The 20060-nt window shown below is 30.1% G+C and overlaps 1 protein-coding gene across 6 annotated transcripts in view; it reads right to left on the bottom strand.

Annotated features, from left to right (window-relative positions):
• LOC145246736 (sialin-like) overlaps positions 1-20060 on the bottom strand; it is a 254509-nt gene that overhangs the window by 93799 nt on the left and 140650 nt on the right. For all 6 annotated transcript variants that reach the window (XR_013863157.1, XR_013863158.1, XM_080108493.1 and 3 more), the window contains exons 3-7: positions 16371-16561; positions 10068-10301; positions 7796-7883; positions 5327-5422; positions 2837-2961 (exon numbers count right to left, since the gene is read on the bottom strand). Coding sequence is in view for 4 of the 6 variants with exons in the window: in XM_080108493.1 (XP_079964619.1) it covers positions 2837-2961; positions 5327-5422; positions 7796-7883; positions 10068-10301; positions 16371-16561 (734 nt within the window). In the remaining 2 variants the exon portion in view is untranslated. The remainder of the gene's footprint in view (positions 1-2836; positions 2962-5326; positions 5423-7795; positions 7884-10067; positions 10302-16370; positions 16562-20060) is intronic.

Raw genomic sequence — 20060 nt, forward strand, 5'->3', positions numbered from 1 at the left:
TATGTAATATATTGCTGCTGGGTATTTTGTGGACGTTCAGCGTGAATGAAGACCCCATTTTATTATTGTAGCCCTTTTGTTAAAACTGTGGAAGTATTTATCTAAGTAATCTAGTTAATGTAGTATCAGAATATATCTGGTTATTACGGTTTATCTCCAATATCCTTATAGGAGTCTGTGACATATTTCCATTGTATGGACGCCCATCACGAATGGAAACCCCACGATATTATTATATCATCTTTGGACAGAGCAGATACTACCCTTGTATCCGAGCTAGAAGACTAAGTTATATTTTAGTTTCACGTACGGCCCAAAAGCGACATCATTTTTTTAAATATTAATTTTTTTTACATTACGTCTTCCGTGATCAGGAGATCCTATTTATTAAAAAGTAGGCTACAAGGTGATGACTGCAAAGAATATTGAATTAGCGAATCTATATACTAATTTAATGTTCGTAGTATGTTATCATCTTTTACCCTCCTTTTTAATGAATAGAATCTCCCGATTTGGAAACTGTAACACACGTGCGTATGCATGTCAAAAGTACTTCGGTATTAATAAATAGATAATTATGATGATGAAGATATTACATCCTAAGGGCTACACCATCACAATTGCAACATAGAGAAAGGAGCCCCTATTTTTCTCTCTACATATTTAGTCCTACCACTGCTACCAGAAGTAACCGGGAAGAATTCTACACGTTCCATAGATTCTGTGATTACACCCACTGTAAGTCGTAAGAATTCCTTCTGGACAAAAATATCGTAGGCTTGCAACAACGAATGCCACATACAAATTCAATAAAGATAGGCTATTAGCTACTATCTTGTGTATCTTTCGAACACTATTTCAGACACATTCAGTCGTGATAATAAGATACTACAGTACTCCATCATAATCGTAATATCGTTAGAGGAAGGAGTCCTTATTTTTCTTTATAAATATTTAGTCTATCATTGCTACCAGAATTCACCGGGAGGAATTGTACATGTTCCACAGATTCTGTGATTACAACGACTGTAACTTGCCCATACATACATAGATCTAACATAATCTTTCCAATATCCGATTTATAAATAAAAATACCCTCTCTCCAAAGTCTGTCCATTCTGATTGGCTGAGCTCTGATAATTTTCATATTACGATATCCAGTTTTTCACTTTATAAACGAACGGTTACTAACATTAAAATATGGCGCAACTAAGAGACATATTTCGTCCAGCGTTAAGTTCATTTAATGCATAGGTCATTTCAGTCATGTAAAATAAAAAAAATAAGAGACAGAAAATCATTAAACGAACGTTCAATAACCAGTTTACTTGCTTTCTTTTACAAAATTAAATAAGAACAACAACAAAATACTAACACATCGCTTGCGATCGAGTTTTTAATCATTGAACACATTTCCGTTCCCTTTATTTGTATTTTTTACTCACGTTTACATACTTTCTTTCACAAATTTCAAAATTATGCTTTCTTTTACAACCACTACAGCCCTCTCGTGTATATTTCCTTTTTTGTCGACAATTTTGTTTGTGTGTGTGTGTGTGTGTGTGTGTGTGTGTGACAACTCATTCTAACACTGGATTTCTGGCTGTCAGACTGCTGTGCCCTTCACTTTTACGGGGTCCACTCTCCCAGTAACCTTTGGACTTGACCCCCCCTCAAAAACACGTATATTCAATATCTCTCTTTCCTTCCTCTCTAACACTAACACACACATAAATTCTTGAATGATTACTTTAATATATAAAGACAATAAATTAAATAAGGTCGGATAATTATATAAATCACATAACTTTTGTAGTGTGTGTGTGTATGTGTGTGGGTGTGTGTGTGTGTGTGTACGATACAACTCACTCATACTGCTTTCTAGCTTTGGGATTGCTGCTCCCTTTACTTCTACGGGGTCCATTCTCACTGTAACAATTAAACTTGAAAAAGAATAACAAAAAACCCCCCAAAAAACAACAAAAACAAAAAAACACGTATATCTAATATCTCTCTTTCCCTCGTCTCTAACACACGCGCGCAGACACATATAGAACCCCATTCTTAACATGTAGAGGAAGGCGTTATTAACTATTTTGTACTTTTACCTAACAATTTAATAAACAAAAGATATCGTACAATTGACTTTAACTTGAAAATCCTTTTTTAAAAAATAGTATGGTTTATTCTACAAAAATACCGTATAGTTGAGCGTGTGTGTTATCATCAGGCAGCTGCTTCGCCGTATCACGGTTCTTCAAAGTAGCTAGAGGTAGCAAAGTGCATTGTATTACATATGCATATGTTATGCAGAAGACGGACTGTGATATTTTTTTAGATAAGACTTTCCGATTAAATTCAGTTTAATAAATTGTTTAATAAATTGTTAGATGAAAGTACAGATTAGTTACAAAACTCCTTCCCCTTCGTATGAGTATCTACATATGTTTGTGTATGTGGTTTATAAATAATAATGTTATTATTTCAGCACGATCCGTCTGCATACAATTGAATGCGATGCTAAGATGATATTTACCATATTATCCTATTCCTTCAGTTTAAAATAAGCACTTTATTTTGTTTACGTTTACGGCCCCGGACAACGCCGAGTAGCTCTGTTAGTAATCATTAGGGCTAGGACAACAGCATATTCCTTTCATTCTTTTAACTCTTGAGTGTGTATCCGTTGATATTTTATATGCTTTTATATAGAGTGATGTGGTTCTCAGTTGATTAACTGTGTCGGGTATATACTCGAGAGTCAAAACAATAAGAATATTCTCTTGTCATAGCCCTAATAATAATAATAATAATAATGAACTGGTTGAGAGATCACCTTTTCTGAACACTGAATTGCTTTTCCGAGAAATTCTTTTTCTGTATCTGTGATTCTAAGATGAACGTGTGGCGAGTCCTGGACTACATATAACCAGATTATGGAGAATACTAATCCGGCAATTCCTGTGAAAAAAAAGAAAAAAAAAAAAAATTTCAAACAACCAGATTCATGACTTTAGTAAAGAAATGGAAACAATTTTTGGCGGACGTGTACTACGCAACCGCACTTCTAAAATTTCTGGCAATAATTTGAACAGGGTTTTTTTTTTTCAGTAATAAAAAAGTACACTAGTGTGTAAAATTATAGAAGTGGCCAAAATATGTCTTAGGCAAAATCTAAATAGATTTAAAATTGGGTGTCGGGATATGCTGAAAAGAAATCAATAAAGTCGCAAACTTGAAAGCGAAAATACAAATTATTTATTTAAAAACTTTTACATATTTGAATTCCATTTTTCAATTTGTTTTCACTTCGTGAGTCGCCGCTGATTTAAATAGTAAAAGGTCAGTTCACGTAAGTGAAACCATGGCACTTCTCTGAAATTTGTAACAATTTTTAAATAAATAATTTGTAGATTTAAAATTGTTTAGACGTTTGGACATTTCTAAAATATGCGTCCAGTAACCTGCATCATCATCATATTCAGGTTAACGTCCTTTTACAAGTTCGTATATGTTGGATGTCGTTTAGAAATTGACTTCCAATCCAAACTAACGTATCTCTGGTCTAGTCTTTATAACTTTCCCCAAATTTTGACCTTATCACCCACTCTTATTCTTATGCTTTACTTGGCCTTCTCTTGTGAACGCGGAACTTATATATATATATATATATATATATATATATATATATATATATATATATTACTCGCAGGCTACTTTTTTGCAATTATGTTTGTTGTTCCTTTGTTATTTATTTTTTCTAAAATCCGATTGCTGCACCGGAAAGGCCAGTTAAAAATACATAATATACTTTGTTATTTTCTTTAATTTAATCCCTTTTTTAGAATTTATTAGACAAAATTTAACTTTTATTTTACCGTGTCAATAAATATGATCATCACTGTATATGCATATATATGCACATATATATATGCATATATATATATGCATATATATATGCATATATATATATGCATATATATATGCATATATATATGCATATATATATGCATATATATATGCATATATATATGCACATATATATATATATATATGCATATATATATATATGCATATATATATGCATATATATATATATGCATATATATATATATATGCATATATATATATATGCATATATATATATATGCATATATATATATATGCATATATATATATGCATATATATATATATGCATATATATATATATGCATATATATATATGCATATATATATATATGCATATATATATATGCATATATATATATATGCATATATATATATGCATATATATATATATGCATATATATATATGCATATATATATATATGCATATATATATGCATATATATATATATGCATATATATATATGCATATATATATATGCATATATATATATATATGCATATATATATATATGCATATATATATATATATATATATATATATATATATATATGCATATATATATATATATATGCATATATATATATATATGCATATATATATATATATATGCATATATATATATGCATCTATATATATGCATATATATATATGCATCTATATATATGCATCTATATATATATATATATATATGCATCTATATATATATGCATATATATATATATATGCATATATATATATATATATGCATCTATATATATATATATATGCATATATATATATGCATCTATATATATGCATCTATATATATATATATATATGCATCTATATATATATATATATATATATATATATATGCATCTATATATATGCATCTATATATATATATATGCATCTATATATATATATATATGCATCTATATATATATATATATATATATGCATCTATATATATATATATATATGCATCTATATATATATATATATGCATCTATATATATATATATATATATATATATGCATCTATATATATATATATGCATCTATATATATATATATATGCATCTATATATATATATATATGCATCTATATATATATATATATATATATATGCATCTATATATATATATATATATATATATGCATCTATATATATATATATATATATATATATATATATATGCATCTATATATATATATATATATATATATATATATATAAATATGCACGCACACTTTCTTTATCCTTTATCCGAATCTTAAACTGTTGCGCATGTCCCTTTTAGCAAAACGAAAATCATGGAGGTTGAAATAATATATATTGGAAGATCATATCAAAGAATGTCATTTTAGAGATTATAGTTAAACTTAAATAAAAATGGTTTATATTCAGGAGTCCATTAAGAAAGCAACTTACCTATGAGATAGAATATGGAACCCCAACCATTATCAAATCCATTTGCACAGAGGTAACCAGACATAGTCAAAGTGATGATATTCCCCATGTAAGGACCTTTTAAAAAAGAGAAGTATACTTCATAATAAGGATTAATAAAAACATTTTGTACAAAGATTCTACTAAATGGCATGATTGTATAAGAATGTATTCAGGAATTTAAAAGCTTAAATTGTTGTGTACATTTCAATAAATAGAAAGCAATGAAGGAAAGCCATGGTCAGTTTCAACAAACGCGTATTTATGCACTCGTGAGTTATCGCCGATAATCAACCAAGAAATAGATCAATTAAATGTATTTTTTTTTAAATTTTACTTATGGTCTGGTTTCGTTCTTTCTATCGTCTCTTTCGATGTGAAAGATCTGTATAGATATGTATTATTATATCGTCTAGTAGCTGTTTAATTCAGGCAAATTACTCATGTATGGAAACAGAAGGAGACTTGTTGACGGGGTTAAATGTTTTATTGAGAAGAAAATTTCGTTTATGGGAGAGAGACTAAAAATTAACTTCTTCTTACTTAATGTTTTATCTTAATTAAAAATTAGTCGACCACAGACAGATCTCAATAAATTTTCATTTAGATTTCTACATTTTTAGGCAGGTCTTGTCTTGGCTTCCCCGACACAAAATGCCCCAAAACTGTTCCAATCCTCGAGGTTCACTATAAAGCTTGGTCATTAGTTTTGTTTTCCTGAACAAGTGAAAGTCCAAATAAACACACTTGCTTTCAAATATTCAACAATCCAAATTTAAATATTTTTCAATTTGGATTTACTAAACTTGTATTTAACAAAAAGTATATTGTAAAAAAAACAAAAACAAAAAAGAAAAAGATAAAAAACAAAACAAAATAAAAGAAAAAAAAACAATTTTTAACTTGGAGAGGTTTTGTTTTGTTTTACGGCATATCAACCCTATTTAAGTTATTTAATGCTGAACGCAGAAATTTTTTAGGAAAAAAGTTTTCATGTTTCAAAGTTATATCTTCAAATAATTATTTACAAGCAAAACCCGTGGAAATTCCAAATTGAAACATATTTAATCAACAAATATGTTTTAAATATGCATGTAAATTTATTAAATATGTTTAAAATAAAAAGACATTTGTTTAATTGAACTATTTCTTGCTTATATATTATTTATTATCATTATTTTTTTGAACCCTTTGAGATGAGACTTCATAATTTGCATATTCCTATACATCGTATGTTAATATATATTGTATATTCATATATATTGTATTTTATTCAGAGGATGAGCTAGCCGAAATGTGGTGAAACAATCACTATGAAGATAAGGATAACAGCCCGGAAAAAAATGAATATACATATTTCTTGATTGCACGTCGGCGATAACGAGTGCACAAGTAGGCGTTTATGAAAAAGACCAGGTTCTTCCATTCCATTTCTGATGTAATGCTTCAAGCCCATTTTTTCTAGAGTCTTAACTTTTCAACTCTTGGATCAATCACACTAGGTATACTGGGTCTATTTCTGTTCTCTACGAGGTTGCCATAACATGTACTTAATTAAACTCTTCCGAAATGCATACTTGTTAACGTAATTTCTACTTACCAGCATAGGTTCCGAATATTATATATATATATATATATATATATATATATATATATATATATATATATATATATAACAAGTGAAGCATGCATGGTCCCTTATGAGTGCACAGTGAACGAGGCATAAATAAATGACTAAGTTAAGCATCCCTCCCCCCATTTATCTCCAAAAGCCGCCCCCGTACTTCAAATCCTGGTAAAAATGAACAAACGGTACAGTTTTAGGCCTATAACATATGTAAATTTGAGTTTTGCACCATGCAAAAAAAAAATAAAAAAATAAATAAATAAAAAGAAATGATCAAGTCCATTTGCCTCCCCACTTTAGTGTGGAAAATCCTCAAGGCCTTAGCATATTAAAATTTGAGTTCAGCACCATGCAAAACTGCTAAATAGACACACACAGAAAATTTTGGACAAATATGGTAAAATAGTCCCAAAAATGGAGTGTTTTTATTAGCCCTAAAAGAGCCCCCTGGAGCACACCCAAGAGCTATCACGAAGTATAGACAAACAAAATTATATAGAAATCAGTTACAACTTTAAGAAAGTTTTATAACAATCCAAGGCATCAATTTTTTTAATAAGCAAAGTGTCAATTTTTGCCATTTTAACCCGAAAGGCACACATAGGGGGGGGGGCAACCGGAGTTTTCGTGGAAAATCCGTTCTATTACTTTTTACTTATGTCATGTTTAATGTCTGTGCAAAATTTCAAAAAATTTCCAAGGCGTAGTTATTGAGAAAAGTGCGGACGGACGAACGGACAAGGGTGAATTTACAGGTCCACCCTCCTTTTGTCGGGGGACCAACAATATTTCAAAATACAAAATCAACAAAAGCAAAAACTCACCTGCATAGCAAATAGCCATAAGTTTACTTCGTTCGACTGGTGGCGCCCATCGTCCCCACAAGGAATGCATCGAGGGAAAAAATGGACCCTACAGGAGACAAAAACAAAGTTTAAAAACCTGCATAAATAAAACACTTGTACTAAAACGTTAAACAGCGTTTATTTTATTGGATTCAAATATTCACCAAGTAAAATTTAAATATTTTTCAGTTTGGATTTACTAAGCTTGTATTTAACAGAAAACTTTTAATTAAAAAAAAAAAAAAAAAAAAAAAAGGAAGAAAAATATATTCTGAAAGAACAATTTTTTAACAAAGGTTGCAGAGTTGCTTGTTTGGTTGTTTTGACTTACGGCATATCAACTCCATTTAAGTTATTTAATGCTTAATAAAGTAATTTTGGAAAACGTTTTATGCTTCAAGTTCTTTATATCGTCAAATAATTATTTACTAGCAGGACCCGTGGAAATTCCACGAATGAAAAATATATTTAATCAACAAATATGTTTTGGATGTAACTGATATTCTTCTGGATAACGCAAAAAAAAAAAAAAATTTTTTAGACAGAAAACCCCCCCCAATAAAACGTACCAAATAATAATGTATTAAAATTTCTTTGAAAATAGTGTCGACTTGAATATAAAAGTGACCCAAGAGTAGGTAAATGAATTAGTACTAATAAATACCTAGAAAGTAATATTGTGTTACATAGTTCAATACAAATAATAAAATAACATTGTAAGAAACAATCTCCTTCAGTCCTGAATCTCTTGGGATACTATGTTCTTTTTTGCCCCGTTTCTTTCGAATGTTCCCTTTTTTACATAATGTTTTGCCGATTTCTTTATTCGGTGAAAAATCGCTACACGTCGAAGTTACTGCGATTTCCTCTCTGACACCATTACAACAATAATCGTATATTATTATAATGATATTAGAAAACGAAGCTACATCAAAGGGAGGTCACTTTCATAGTTTTGTCCAGTGTTGCTTGATTAGTCTTTTTAAAGCAAAATCAGTTTGGTGTTCAAATATTGCATCTGGCCTTTTTAAAACGTAGCACACGGAATTATATAGAAGGAACAAGCAGAATATTATATAGATGGTATTTGGTTTGGTTGTTTCGTCGAGGAAAATTGTTATTTTTGTTTTTGACTTTGCAGAACATGATCGAGCTTTGCAAAGAGAAAGAAAAGAAAAACAATAGCACCAATGATTGGTGTATTTTAGGTCAAGAAGCCAGTATCTTCAGACAGCTTTATCTGGTAGATAAGGGTTGAAGAGATTTATGGGTTAGACATATGGATTGAAATGTACCAAAAGGCAAATTGGATACACACGTGCCTAGCATGAAGCATAGTTTTCATGGACAAGCTTTTTTTTGCAAGAGCAGCCTATCTCCAGAACACATTGCCGCGGGTCTGCTTCCCTACTGACTTCGAGTTAGTCGTCTTTCAATCAAATGCCCACAAATTTCCTGCTATCGTCTGCCAACAAAGTAATCAAAAGTAGTTAATTTCTATTGATCTATCTAATGTTGATTAATCTATGCTGGTTAATTTCATTGATCTATATCGGAGTACTAATAGAGTACTCTGATAGTGTTCCTCATCTTTTCAGCTGGTATTCATACTCGCTTATTCAAACATTTTCAGAGAATTGATCTTGGCCTTGATAAGTAGTGATCGTGATAGTAAAAAAAAAAAAAAAAAAAAAAGACACTGCTCTGATTAATGATAGAACGATTCCAATATTTTTCCCGATTCCAATACAATTACCGATTCCGTGCTAAATTCTCGATTCCGATACTTTATAAATCTCTAATTGTTTAACTATAAGATTGTTGTTTCCTCTGATTTTCGTAAAAACACATGTTAAGTCTGCAGATATTTTCCTAAACGTCGAAATACACTTGTAGAGGATGATCTATCGATTTTAGATTTACTGGTAATTTAAAATCAATAAATATTTATTATTTTATCATTATTACCAACAATGGAAGATTTTGGATTAAACAAAATCAAATAAAAAAAGGCAATTAAAAGAATCGTTTTGGCATCCGATTCCGATACCCTCAAATCTTCCAATTTTTCCGATTCTCGATTCCGATTAATCGTCCCAACACTAGCTCTGATAGAATGACACACACGGTTGTTGCTGTCGTTGCAGGTATAATAATTGCCTTCCAAATGTTTTCAATCGTGCTGAAATATAATGAGAATACACAGGCAAAAATGGAAAGGAAAATGTACGTGGCGAGAATTGTTACTTACCGACACAAAACCGGTTAATATGCGAAGAGCCAGAGCCAAGTAACCGCTGACTCGACTCAAAGCGGGATGCAAAATCGTCACAATTGATGACAGAATGATACAAGCACCAAATACTTTGCGGCCTCCATAACGATCAGCCAAAAAACCTCCTGGAATATTGCTTGCTGTATAGCCATAGAAAAAGCCGCCCAAAATATTTGCTTTCAGAGTATCACCCCAATCAAATTCAGGTTCCTGAAAAAATATGGAATGGAAAAATTTTGTTTAGAAAAATATAAAAAGAAGCAATACCTCGGTGGAAATTCTATGATGATTTCTACATCAATTAGGATAATCTGTACTTATAAAATGCACTTTATGTGTGCGTGTATGTGTGTGTGCGAGCGCGAGTTCGGTCCATATGGACTCTGCAACAACTTGGCCGATTTCTTTGGAATTTTACACAAATGCGCTTTATGTATCTTGAAGTGTTCTTAGATATGTGTTTTTCTTTTTATCAGAATGACTCCGATAAGAACAGAAAATCGATAAATAAAACTGATTAAATAAAGAACAGCTCGATTTTAATCAAAGTTAACTCTTATACAGACTAATATCACAAATATATTTGAGAAGTTTTATCACTGCACAAGTAGTAAAGCGCGGCGTATAAAACCAACAGTAAGTTCTTTGAAAAGACAGGCGTCCGTTCGAAATGAATGTTACTGTTTAGAGTACAATTGAACTATGATACTTAACAAGGAAGCATGCAAAGCTCCTTGCCGTGCACCGCAGTGGGTCCCCGCATAGAGCAGACAATCAATTTAATTGAAAAAAATGGGGGATTTTACCGATTCCGACGATAATAAGAATATTGGAAATGCGAAACATTCGTTGATCCTCATTCAATCCCGGTCAACGTCAGGTCTGCCTACTAGTTTACGGTTAATAAATATATTCCTTTGGAAATATTAAATGTATGCCATTTAAAAAATCACTCTTTTCTTCTGTAAAAATAATTGTCATGACCAGCTAAATATTCTTTAAATAAATGAGAAAAATATACTTCTTTCATTATTTAAAATTGTAGCAATTTACTGCGTTTTGAAACAACAATCTCAATTTTTGCGACTGTCAAATAATTATTGGGTAAACATGTTTCAAATTAATAAAACGAAAGTCACTTTCGGAAATGTATTTATTTAAAATTGTAACGTTTTAGTTGACGGGACGAGAGAACTTGAGTGTGGAACATTTTATTTTGAAAGGATAAAGGCGAAATTATTAGCAACATGAATTTTCAATGTGGTTTCCTTACAACACCTGAAATATACGGCATAATCACGTTGGCATTCCGGTTCCCGTTGGATTACCGGTTAAGTAACGATGAACCTGGTCAGTGCGAAATGGGTGACTATTTGGGACATTCAGGTGCTGTATGTGCTCTTCACTTATCTCGGCATTGTTTCAAGTCGTCCTGGACTTCTTGTCACTGGACACAAACAGTGTCGATTCAAAAGAGATGTGGTTGTCATTGCGAAATCTTTACCTCACAATTACACGCGTAGCTAATAAACGGAGGCATCACACGACACCAGAAATTTCAGTGTCCTTTTACATGTTAGGACGTAAAAATCGCCGGAACGGAAGTATGGTATATATATATATATATATATATATATATATATCTTCTCTATAATTATATAAATGCAATTTGTGTGAGTACGTCCCTTATAGATTCCGAAAAGGCCTAACAGATTTTCTTTAAAAGTTACAGAACTTTAGTGTATAATTCTGAGAGTGGTCTTCGTTAAGTTTTGTTTCAAAATACCCCTGATAATTACCGATAAACGAAACCGTTATATAAATTTATCTATCATCAGCAAAGCCATTTTTTTCCATGTCGTCACTTAGCAAAATGATAAAACAACGGGTCGTGAAAATTATACTGTGGGAAAGTTTATAGCATATTTTTTTGTTTGCATTATATTATTTTTGCATTATATATATATATATATATATATATATATATATATATATATATATATATATATATGTATATTATATGTATACATATACTCTTCCATAATATCTAAACTGTCTGTTTAAATGTATGTATGTATGCCTAACTCTTTCGACAGAGGCGGCGGATTTTATCGACATCGGTACCATTATAAAGATCGATCCTTCGGGCGGAAAATATCGAAAATTAGCCCCCAAAAATTAAATCCTAAACCCTCAACTAGGAACTTTTCTACAGGGAAGGCTCTTTTTTTTTCGCCGATATTTTCGAAAGTCATCCCCTCTTTTACATTGTGTAGCAAAAAATTTAAACCTACGTCACTTCAGTTTGGCGATGGATGCAACAACAAAAAGGTTACGTTTAATTTTTCATGGAATTTTCTCCCTTCGCCTGCCAGCCTAATATTTTATTTTGTGCTCACCACACACCGGGAACCAAGGCTAGTATTATATACATGATAACTTATATATCTATATAATATATCACATATAATATATTATACATGATATATTTCATAATCTAAAATATATTGTATTTAATATATATATTATATATAATCTATAATATATATATATAAAATATTATATATATCACAATATTTACATATATATAATATAGTATATATATTATATATAATATAGTATATATATTATATAAATATAGTGTATGTATTACATATATCATATAGTACATATACTCAATAGATAATATAGTATATATATTATATATATATAAACTAGTATATATATACTATATATATAATATAGTATATACTATATATAATATATAATATAGTATATATAATACATATTAATATATTATATATACTATACATATACCATGTTATATATTATATAATATATATTATATATAATATATATATTATGTATAACATTATATATATAATATATAGAAAATATATTACATATATAATATATATATATAACAATATATATAAAACATATATATATATAACGTATATATATAACATTATATATAACATATATAACATATTATATACATCATATATATATAACATTATATATAATATATATATAATATATAGACATAACATGGCATATATAACATTATATACAATATATTACATAGTATATATATTATACTACATTCTATATATATAACATTATATATATTATATAATATTATATTATAATATATATTTTATAATGTAATGGATTATATATTATATAATATTATATAATGCATTATATATGTAATGCATTATATGTAAAATGCATTATATGTATAATACATTATATGAATAAGTCATTATATATATAATAGATTAGATAAATAAAATAGATTATTTATAGTATATTATATATATACTATACATTGTATATACGATATATTATATAAAATATTATATATATTTTATATATATATTTTATATATAATAGATATTGTATAAGTAAAATGTATAATTTATACACCTTTCCCGACCCCACTACAATGGCGACAAGGATGTAAAAAAAATATTCTTTTTTGAAAAAAAGAACTCACGCGCGAAAACTTCGACTCTCCAGCCATACGAAATAGTCAATTGCAAACTCTCTACGTTACAACGCAATATCTCAAAAGTTCAACGACGAAAAATTGCAACATAGAAAAGTCTAAACTTAAATTTATCTACTCAAATAAATTGTAAGTGGATATTTTATGCCTTTTAACAAAGAAAGAAAAGGAAAAAAAAGCAATCTTTATTTAATTTGCCGTAGAACGGGTCGACGCAATTGTTTATGCAAATTATATATGGATTTTATGTTGAAGATTTTTTTCCTCTGTTACGGAGATTTCGGGAAATGAATTCTTGTTTTTTGACAAAGTGGTTATTGTTACCGACTAGTTGTTTGTTTGAACTATACCGAGAGAGGAAAAAGGCAAATATTCTTTTTTACGGGCTGGGAAGCCATTTTTTTTTGATGACTTAAAAGAAATACACGCACACTGCAAATTATTTTTTTTTTCACCTGTCATTTTTTTTAAAGCACTTCAAAATAAAGACTCTTTTCGGTTCGTTAAACTTTTGCTCGCCAGCGGAGTGAGGAAAATACTGCTCGCATAACGATATCTATTATTGAAAACTGGAACCCGGAACAATTTTATTTTAAACCATAACTTTGCTGAACACAAGTCCACTTGCATTGTACCTGCAATATTTTATATTGTATAGTTTACATTGCATGTGTTATATCGTATATTTTACATTGCATTTGTAATATTATATATTTTATATTGTATTGTATATTTCATGTTGTATATTGCATGGTGTATGTATTATATTGTACTATTTTTTTCTCTACGGTAAAACAAAAATCTGTCCCTATTTCTGAACTTTTGTCATATCAGAGATAAAAGGAACACGTGTCAACGAGAAAATAAATGTATGCAAAATTAATCTATAATTTTTGCACTTCTACTGAAGAGTATACTAGTCCATAAATTATAAAATTTTTCCCTTGCTGTGACTTCTAAAAGAATAAAAATACCTCTAAAAGAATAAAAAATTTCTCTTCGAGCATGAACGTTAGGTTTTACCCCGTTCTTTTCCTCCTTTGCGGTACGGGTTCGAGCCTGCCTTCCTACTACCACTTTTTTTTTGCTCAACATACACATCCAAACACCCGGGCAACGCCAGGCTGAAATACTAGTATATATATAATATATAAAATGTAATATATATATATATATATATATATATATATATATATATATATATATATATATATATATATTACTAGGAAATGTACCCGTCGTTGACTGGGTTCAAAAACAGCCTACAGAAAATGGACTCTGATTTATGAAAGTATGATAGGTTATGAAAGTATGATTGGTTATGAAAAGGAAAGGTTTTAAATTTGGGTTCAATTTGGGAGTATCAAAACCACAGCAAAATATGATGAAAGTAAAAATAAAATAGATAAACCCCATAATTTATTATATCATACCTGTTCACACTGAAACACCTATCCCAATATTTTGTGAATCTATATTAAAAAACCTTGTTAAACTTTGTAACATATTTCCATTCTATGGAGGTCAGGTGTGAAAGAACACCCCATAATTTTATTATACCATATTTCTTCAAACTGAAACATAATTATCAAAGTATACTTACGCAGATGGATATGAAAAGTCTTTATTAAAGTGTGTGCCTATTTCCATTCTACGGAGGCCAGGCGCGAACGCAGACCCCACAATTTTATTATACCATCCCTATTTAAGTTAAAACATACTTATCAAAGTATTCTTATGTACATCTATATCGAAAACACTTGTAAACGTTTTCTTTTTAATTTTCAGATTTTTTATTTCCATACTTTGTGGACGAAGCGCGAACGCAGACCCCACAATTTTAATGAACCACCGTTCTGCCAGATCAAACATACCCATTCCTGTGTCTCGATACATCTTCTATCATTATATGTAATCAGTTTTTTAAAATAGTCAACCATATAGGAACCTATTCGTGACCAGACACACACAGCTTTATATTATAGATTATATACATATACATGTGATATACATATATATTATATATATATTATATATATTATATACATATACATTATGCATATCATATACATATGCATTATGCATATTATATACATTATGCATATCATATGCATTATGCATATGCACATACATTATTCATATACACACACATATATATATACACACACATATACACATACACACATATATATATATATACACACACACACACACACACACACACATATATATTATTGTTTTTGCCCGGCTTAAACTCAAATATAATGTTTGGCATGGGTTCAATTTCTTATATATAAGTTTAATGTCTTTAGACGAGAAACTCAGAGCAGTTTGGTAGGCAACATGTGTGAAACAAATTTATACACACGCAAAATATAAGTAGAAAGAGGTTTGTGTTTTCTATAATCTTTTTATGCAAATATTACGCAAAAATAAATCACGTAAGATATCTACATGAATATAATTACACATAGTAGTTAACTTAAGACGAGTATCCCCACAAGAAAATCGCAAAATCTAATAAAGAATTAATTAAAATGAATGTTTAAAAGAATGTACAAATTAACTAGATCTTTTGCAGATGAATGCAATTCCACGACTGATATATGACATAGTTGTATTTTCTGTTTAAGTAAATAGCAAAAAGAGGGTTTAATATGAACATCAATACTTAAAAACCCAAATCTATATAAGTATATAAGATAAACAGTATATTGCGAAACAAAAACGTTGAAAGTGAATGTAAATAGAAACCGATTGCTTACCCTGCCACTTCCGCTCTTCTCTTCAAGCTTACACAACGCATTTTCCTCGCTTCCGTTCAATACGCCGTGGTGCTTGATTCGTACCATACACACAATGGCCACACTGATATCCACCCGAACTGCGTAGACGTACATCATAGCCACACAACTCAAGTAGCAGAACACCCAACGGCATGAACACCATTTTGGTACTGTCAAAATAAAAAGAACGATTTTATTAAATACGAAATATAATTGAGAAAAGAACAAAAACAAAACATAAAAAAAAACATAAATAAACAAACAAAAGTTTTCGCCGATTAAAAATTTCTTCTTGAAAATGAAAAATCATTGTGTCTTTTGAAAATCTTGATTCCATCTGTCAACGAGCTTATAAATGTCCCCTAATAAAATTCTTTGTTTTAGTATGAATAATGTACCGTGATGTTAACCTAAAGCCTTCCAAATGATTTTGTAATCTTCGAAATAAGTGATAATTCGAGAGAGCTAAATCAGGAGAATATGCAGAATGGGTCGAAATTTCCCAACCAAATTCTTCTAGGAAAACTTTGGTTAGAAATAATGTGCAAGAACGAGCATTATCATGATGGAAGATGTCTCCATTGTTGTGGACTAAAGATCTTTTTCTGATCAACATGGATGAGAATAGTACAAAAAATATGAATTATGCTTAAATAATCTGAAAGGAAACGTATTATTTGAATTCATCGAACTACGGTTCTTACCTTCAGCGTCATTTTAACAACGTTTCGGTCGATGTAACCTCAGACTTTCTTCAGGTGTATCTTGTCGAACTAGGGAATGTTTCTGTCGAACTCGTAATTTTGGACGGAATTTCGAACGGAAACCTTTATTTACTAGCATACTCTTGTTCCGCCAGCCATGATTGGATTGAGATCCTAAGTAGTCCGCAAGGACGCGTGGCGCAATGGTGAAAGTACTTGGAAAAATCAATTGCAAAAATGATATTCTCCTGAAGCTTAAAGGTTCAATTCTCAGTGCGCGCGACCGAAAAATGCAATTACGAATTACTTAGAACCTATCCAGTCATGGCTGACGGAACAAGAACATGCTAGTAAATAAAGGTTTCCGCTCGAAATTCCTTCCAAATTCCCGGGTTCAACAAAATACACCTGAAGAAGATCGGAGGTTACATCGACCGAAACGCTGTGAAAATGACACCCAAGATGAGAGCTACTTTGATCTAAACAATGTTCTAAACACTGGCAAGCATTGTGATGCTTTATACCATTTCTTTCGTTTACAATATTAAGATTACTGATTGGCATTTGTTATCTAATATTTATGTATGTAAAAGAAATTTGGATTCAAAGAAGGCAGAACAATGCAGAGATGTAACGGGCATAGTCAGTTTATTTTATATACATATTAAACAATGCTTCAAGCAAACTACTTTATTCTCTTAATATTTATATATTAAGAATTAAGTTATCAACCGGTAAAAATTGGATTATGGAAAAATACTGAATACGTTGTATGACTTATATGAATAACACTTTTTACTAATATGATCTTTATTTTTTATTATTTCATTGGAAAAAAGGCTTTATGAGTAGAACATATTCATTTTTTTGTGATATGTGTGCCGTAAAAATGAGAGCTCTAGCGTGTGCCGCTATATAAAAAAAAAGCGTTGGGAATGCTTCTTTTATCTGTAAGAAGAAATTAAGTTCGCGTGTTCATTCCGACTGTCGCCGTGTACATTTACATGTGCCCATAACGTTCAAATAAGCTTCAATTAAAGTTAAATTTTTAAAGAAATCTAAAAATACTATTGATATTTTTCATTCGATTTTATCTGGGGTTATTAGGAGCCATTATCGGTTATCTTTAGGGGTGCCGTCCCCAACAGGTTAGAATTTAGAGTTAGGGATCAGTTTCATGCATAAATTTACGCACATTACTCCTTTCATTCCCAGATCATTATAGCGTTTTAGGCTAGTTAACCGAATTATATAAATCAATTTTCTTTTAAATACATTTTCTTCGTTAATAAAACAAAAATGAAATTAAATAAATAGTTATGAATATGTGTTTGTATATTAGCATGCTTGTTTTGCCAGTGAGAGAATTAGAGAACTGTGCATTTCGGTGAGTGGCGTGTATGCATTTCGCTGACGTACAGAAGTTCGTTTGCCTCGTCGCGTTTGTTGAGATCCTTTCCAACAGAAGATAAGGTTAGCCTTTAAGAACGTATCTAAATTGTGTTTGTGGAATAGAAATATTAAGGAAGGAAAAATATCTATGTGTTTGGGTTTTTATAGTTCGTGCAAAGTTTTGGGACTGAATATTTTTGCAATGTTATTTTTTTTTAAAAGAAACTTCTCATTTGATTTTTTACCCAATCAAGATACGATAATATGTTAGAGTAGCATTCGCTGCCGCTGCGGTTTGGAATAAGCTAAATACGTAAGGAGTTAGAACAGAAGAACATCACACGTGAGAAAAAAAAAAATGAAAATTTCCTGTCTGGAATTCAAACAATACTTTCAAATGTTTTTGATTGGAGCCTTTTATTTCGGGTAATTTGGGATTTTGTATTGCTTATTATTAGAGTTGCGTTATTTTGTTAAAGAAAGAATAAGAGACCGTAACGAGAAAGACGTGTTATGCATATTTATAGATTAACACTGTCTATCGATCCTCCGCAAATAATAAATTGAGATTATATTTATTTTTAAGTAATAATGTTAAAAACTGGGCAGAAAAATAATAACAAAAGTAAACAATGAAAAATAATTAATGTTGTGGTTTAAATGTTCAAAGAAGAACGAGAAAGCTTAGAAACAGTGAAATTAAATATATATTAACAGAAAATACAAAAACGTATATTGGTTGAGTGGCACCCCGCTGTACTAGAAATACAAAGTAAGGTTACGACCCACTCCCTCTGAATCTCAGGTTCAGACTGTTCGATAGCAGAAACTGGTTACCGGAAGTGACGTCATGAATAGTCCATCGTCAGAATCTGTAGGAGTGCCACCCCCAACAGTTAGTTTAGAATTTAGAGTTAGGGATCAGTTTCATATATAAATTTACGCACAGTCCTTTCATTTCCAGATCATTATAGCGTTTTAGGCTAGTTAACAATTTTTTTTAGTCCTTACCTTATACTCGAGTGACTCATATTGGGTCAGGTTATGGTATTTAAAATTAGGTTAAAAGATGGTAACGATTTTTTTTTCAAAACTAATTTATTCGGTAGAAAGAACATGATTACAATACATAAGTATGAATAAAAATTTAATATCTGCTATGAACGAATTCAAAATATCTACAAATGAATACTGTGAAAGAGTTAACTATTAGGCACAAAATTGACTTAACATCGGTCAGAGGAGACAATACAAAACAGATTAACCGAGACTAAATTGCCCCAATTAAGAAAGATTAATGTATCATCCAAACGTCTTTATGATAACTTGACTAAAAAAGTTTTATTGCTTGAAACAGTTACGAAGACAGATTTTCAGATAGTTGTTAGGAGTAACGAGCAGCTGTTGTTAATAATAGGTTCATATCGACCAAGCAAGGTATAAAAATCTATCCTGGTACACGCATGATAAAATTATGTTTTTTAATATCAGAAAATGTTCACAACAGTCATCTGTTTTATTGTCAAGTGATTATAATTATACATACATATACATATATATTAGATAGATAGAG

Source organism: Euprymna scolopes, chromosome 24 (genome assembly GCF_053919585.1).
Source record: "Euprymna scolopes isolate OS-2025 chromosome 24, ASM5391958v1, whole genome shotgun sequence".
Lineage (NCBI taxonomy): Eukaryota > Metazoa > Mollusca > Cephalopoda > Sepiida > Sepiolidae > Euprymna > Euprymna scolopes.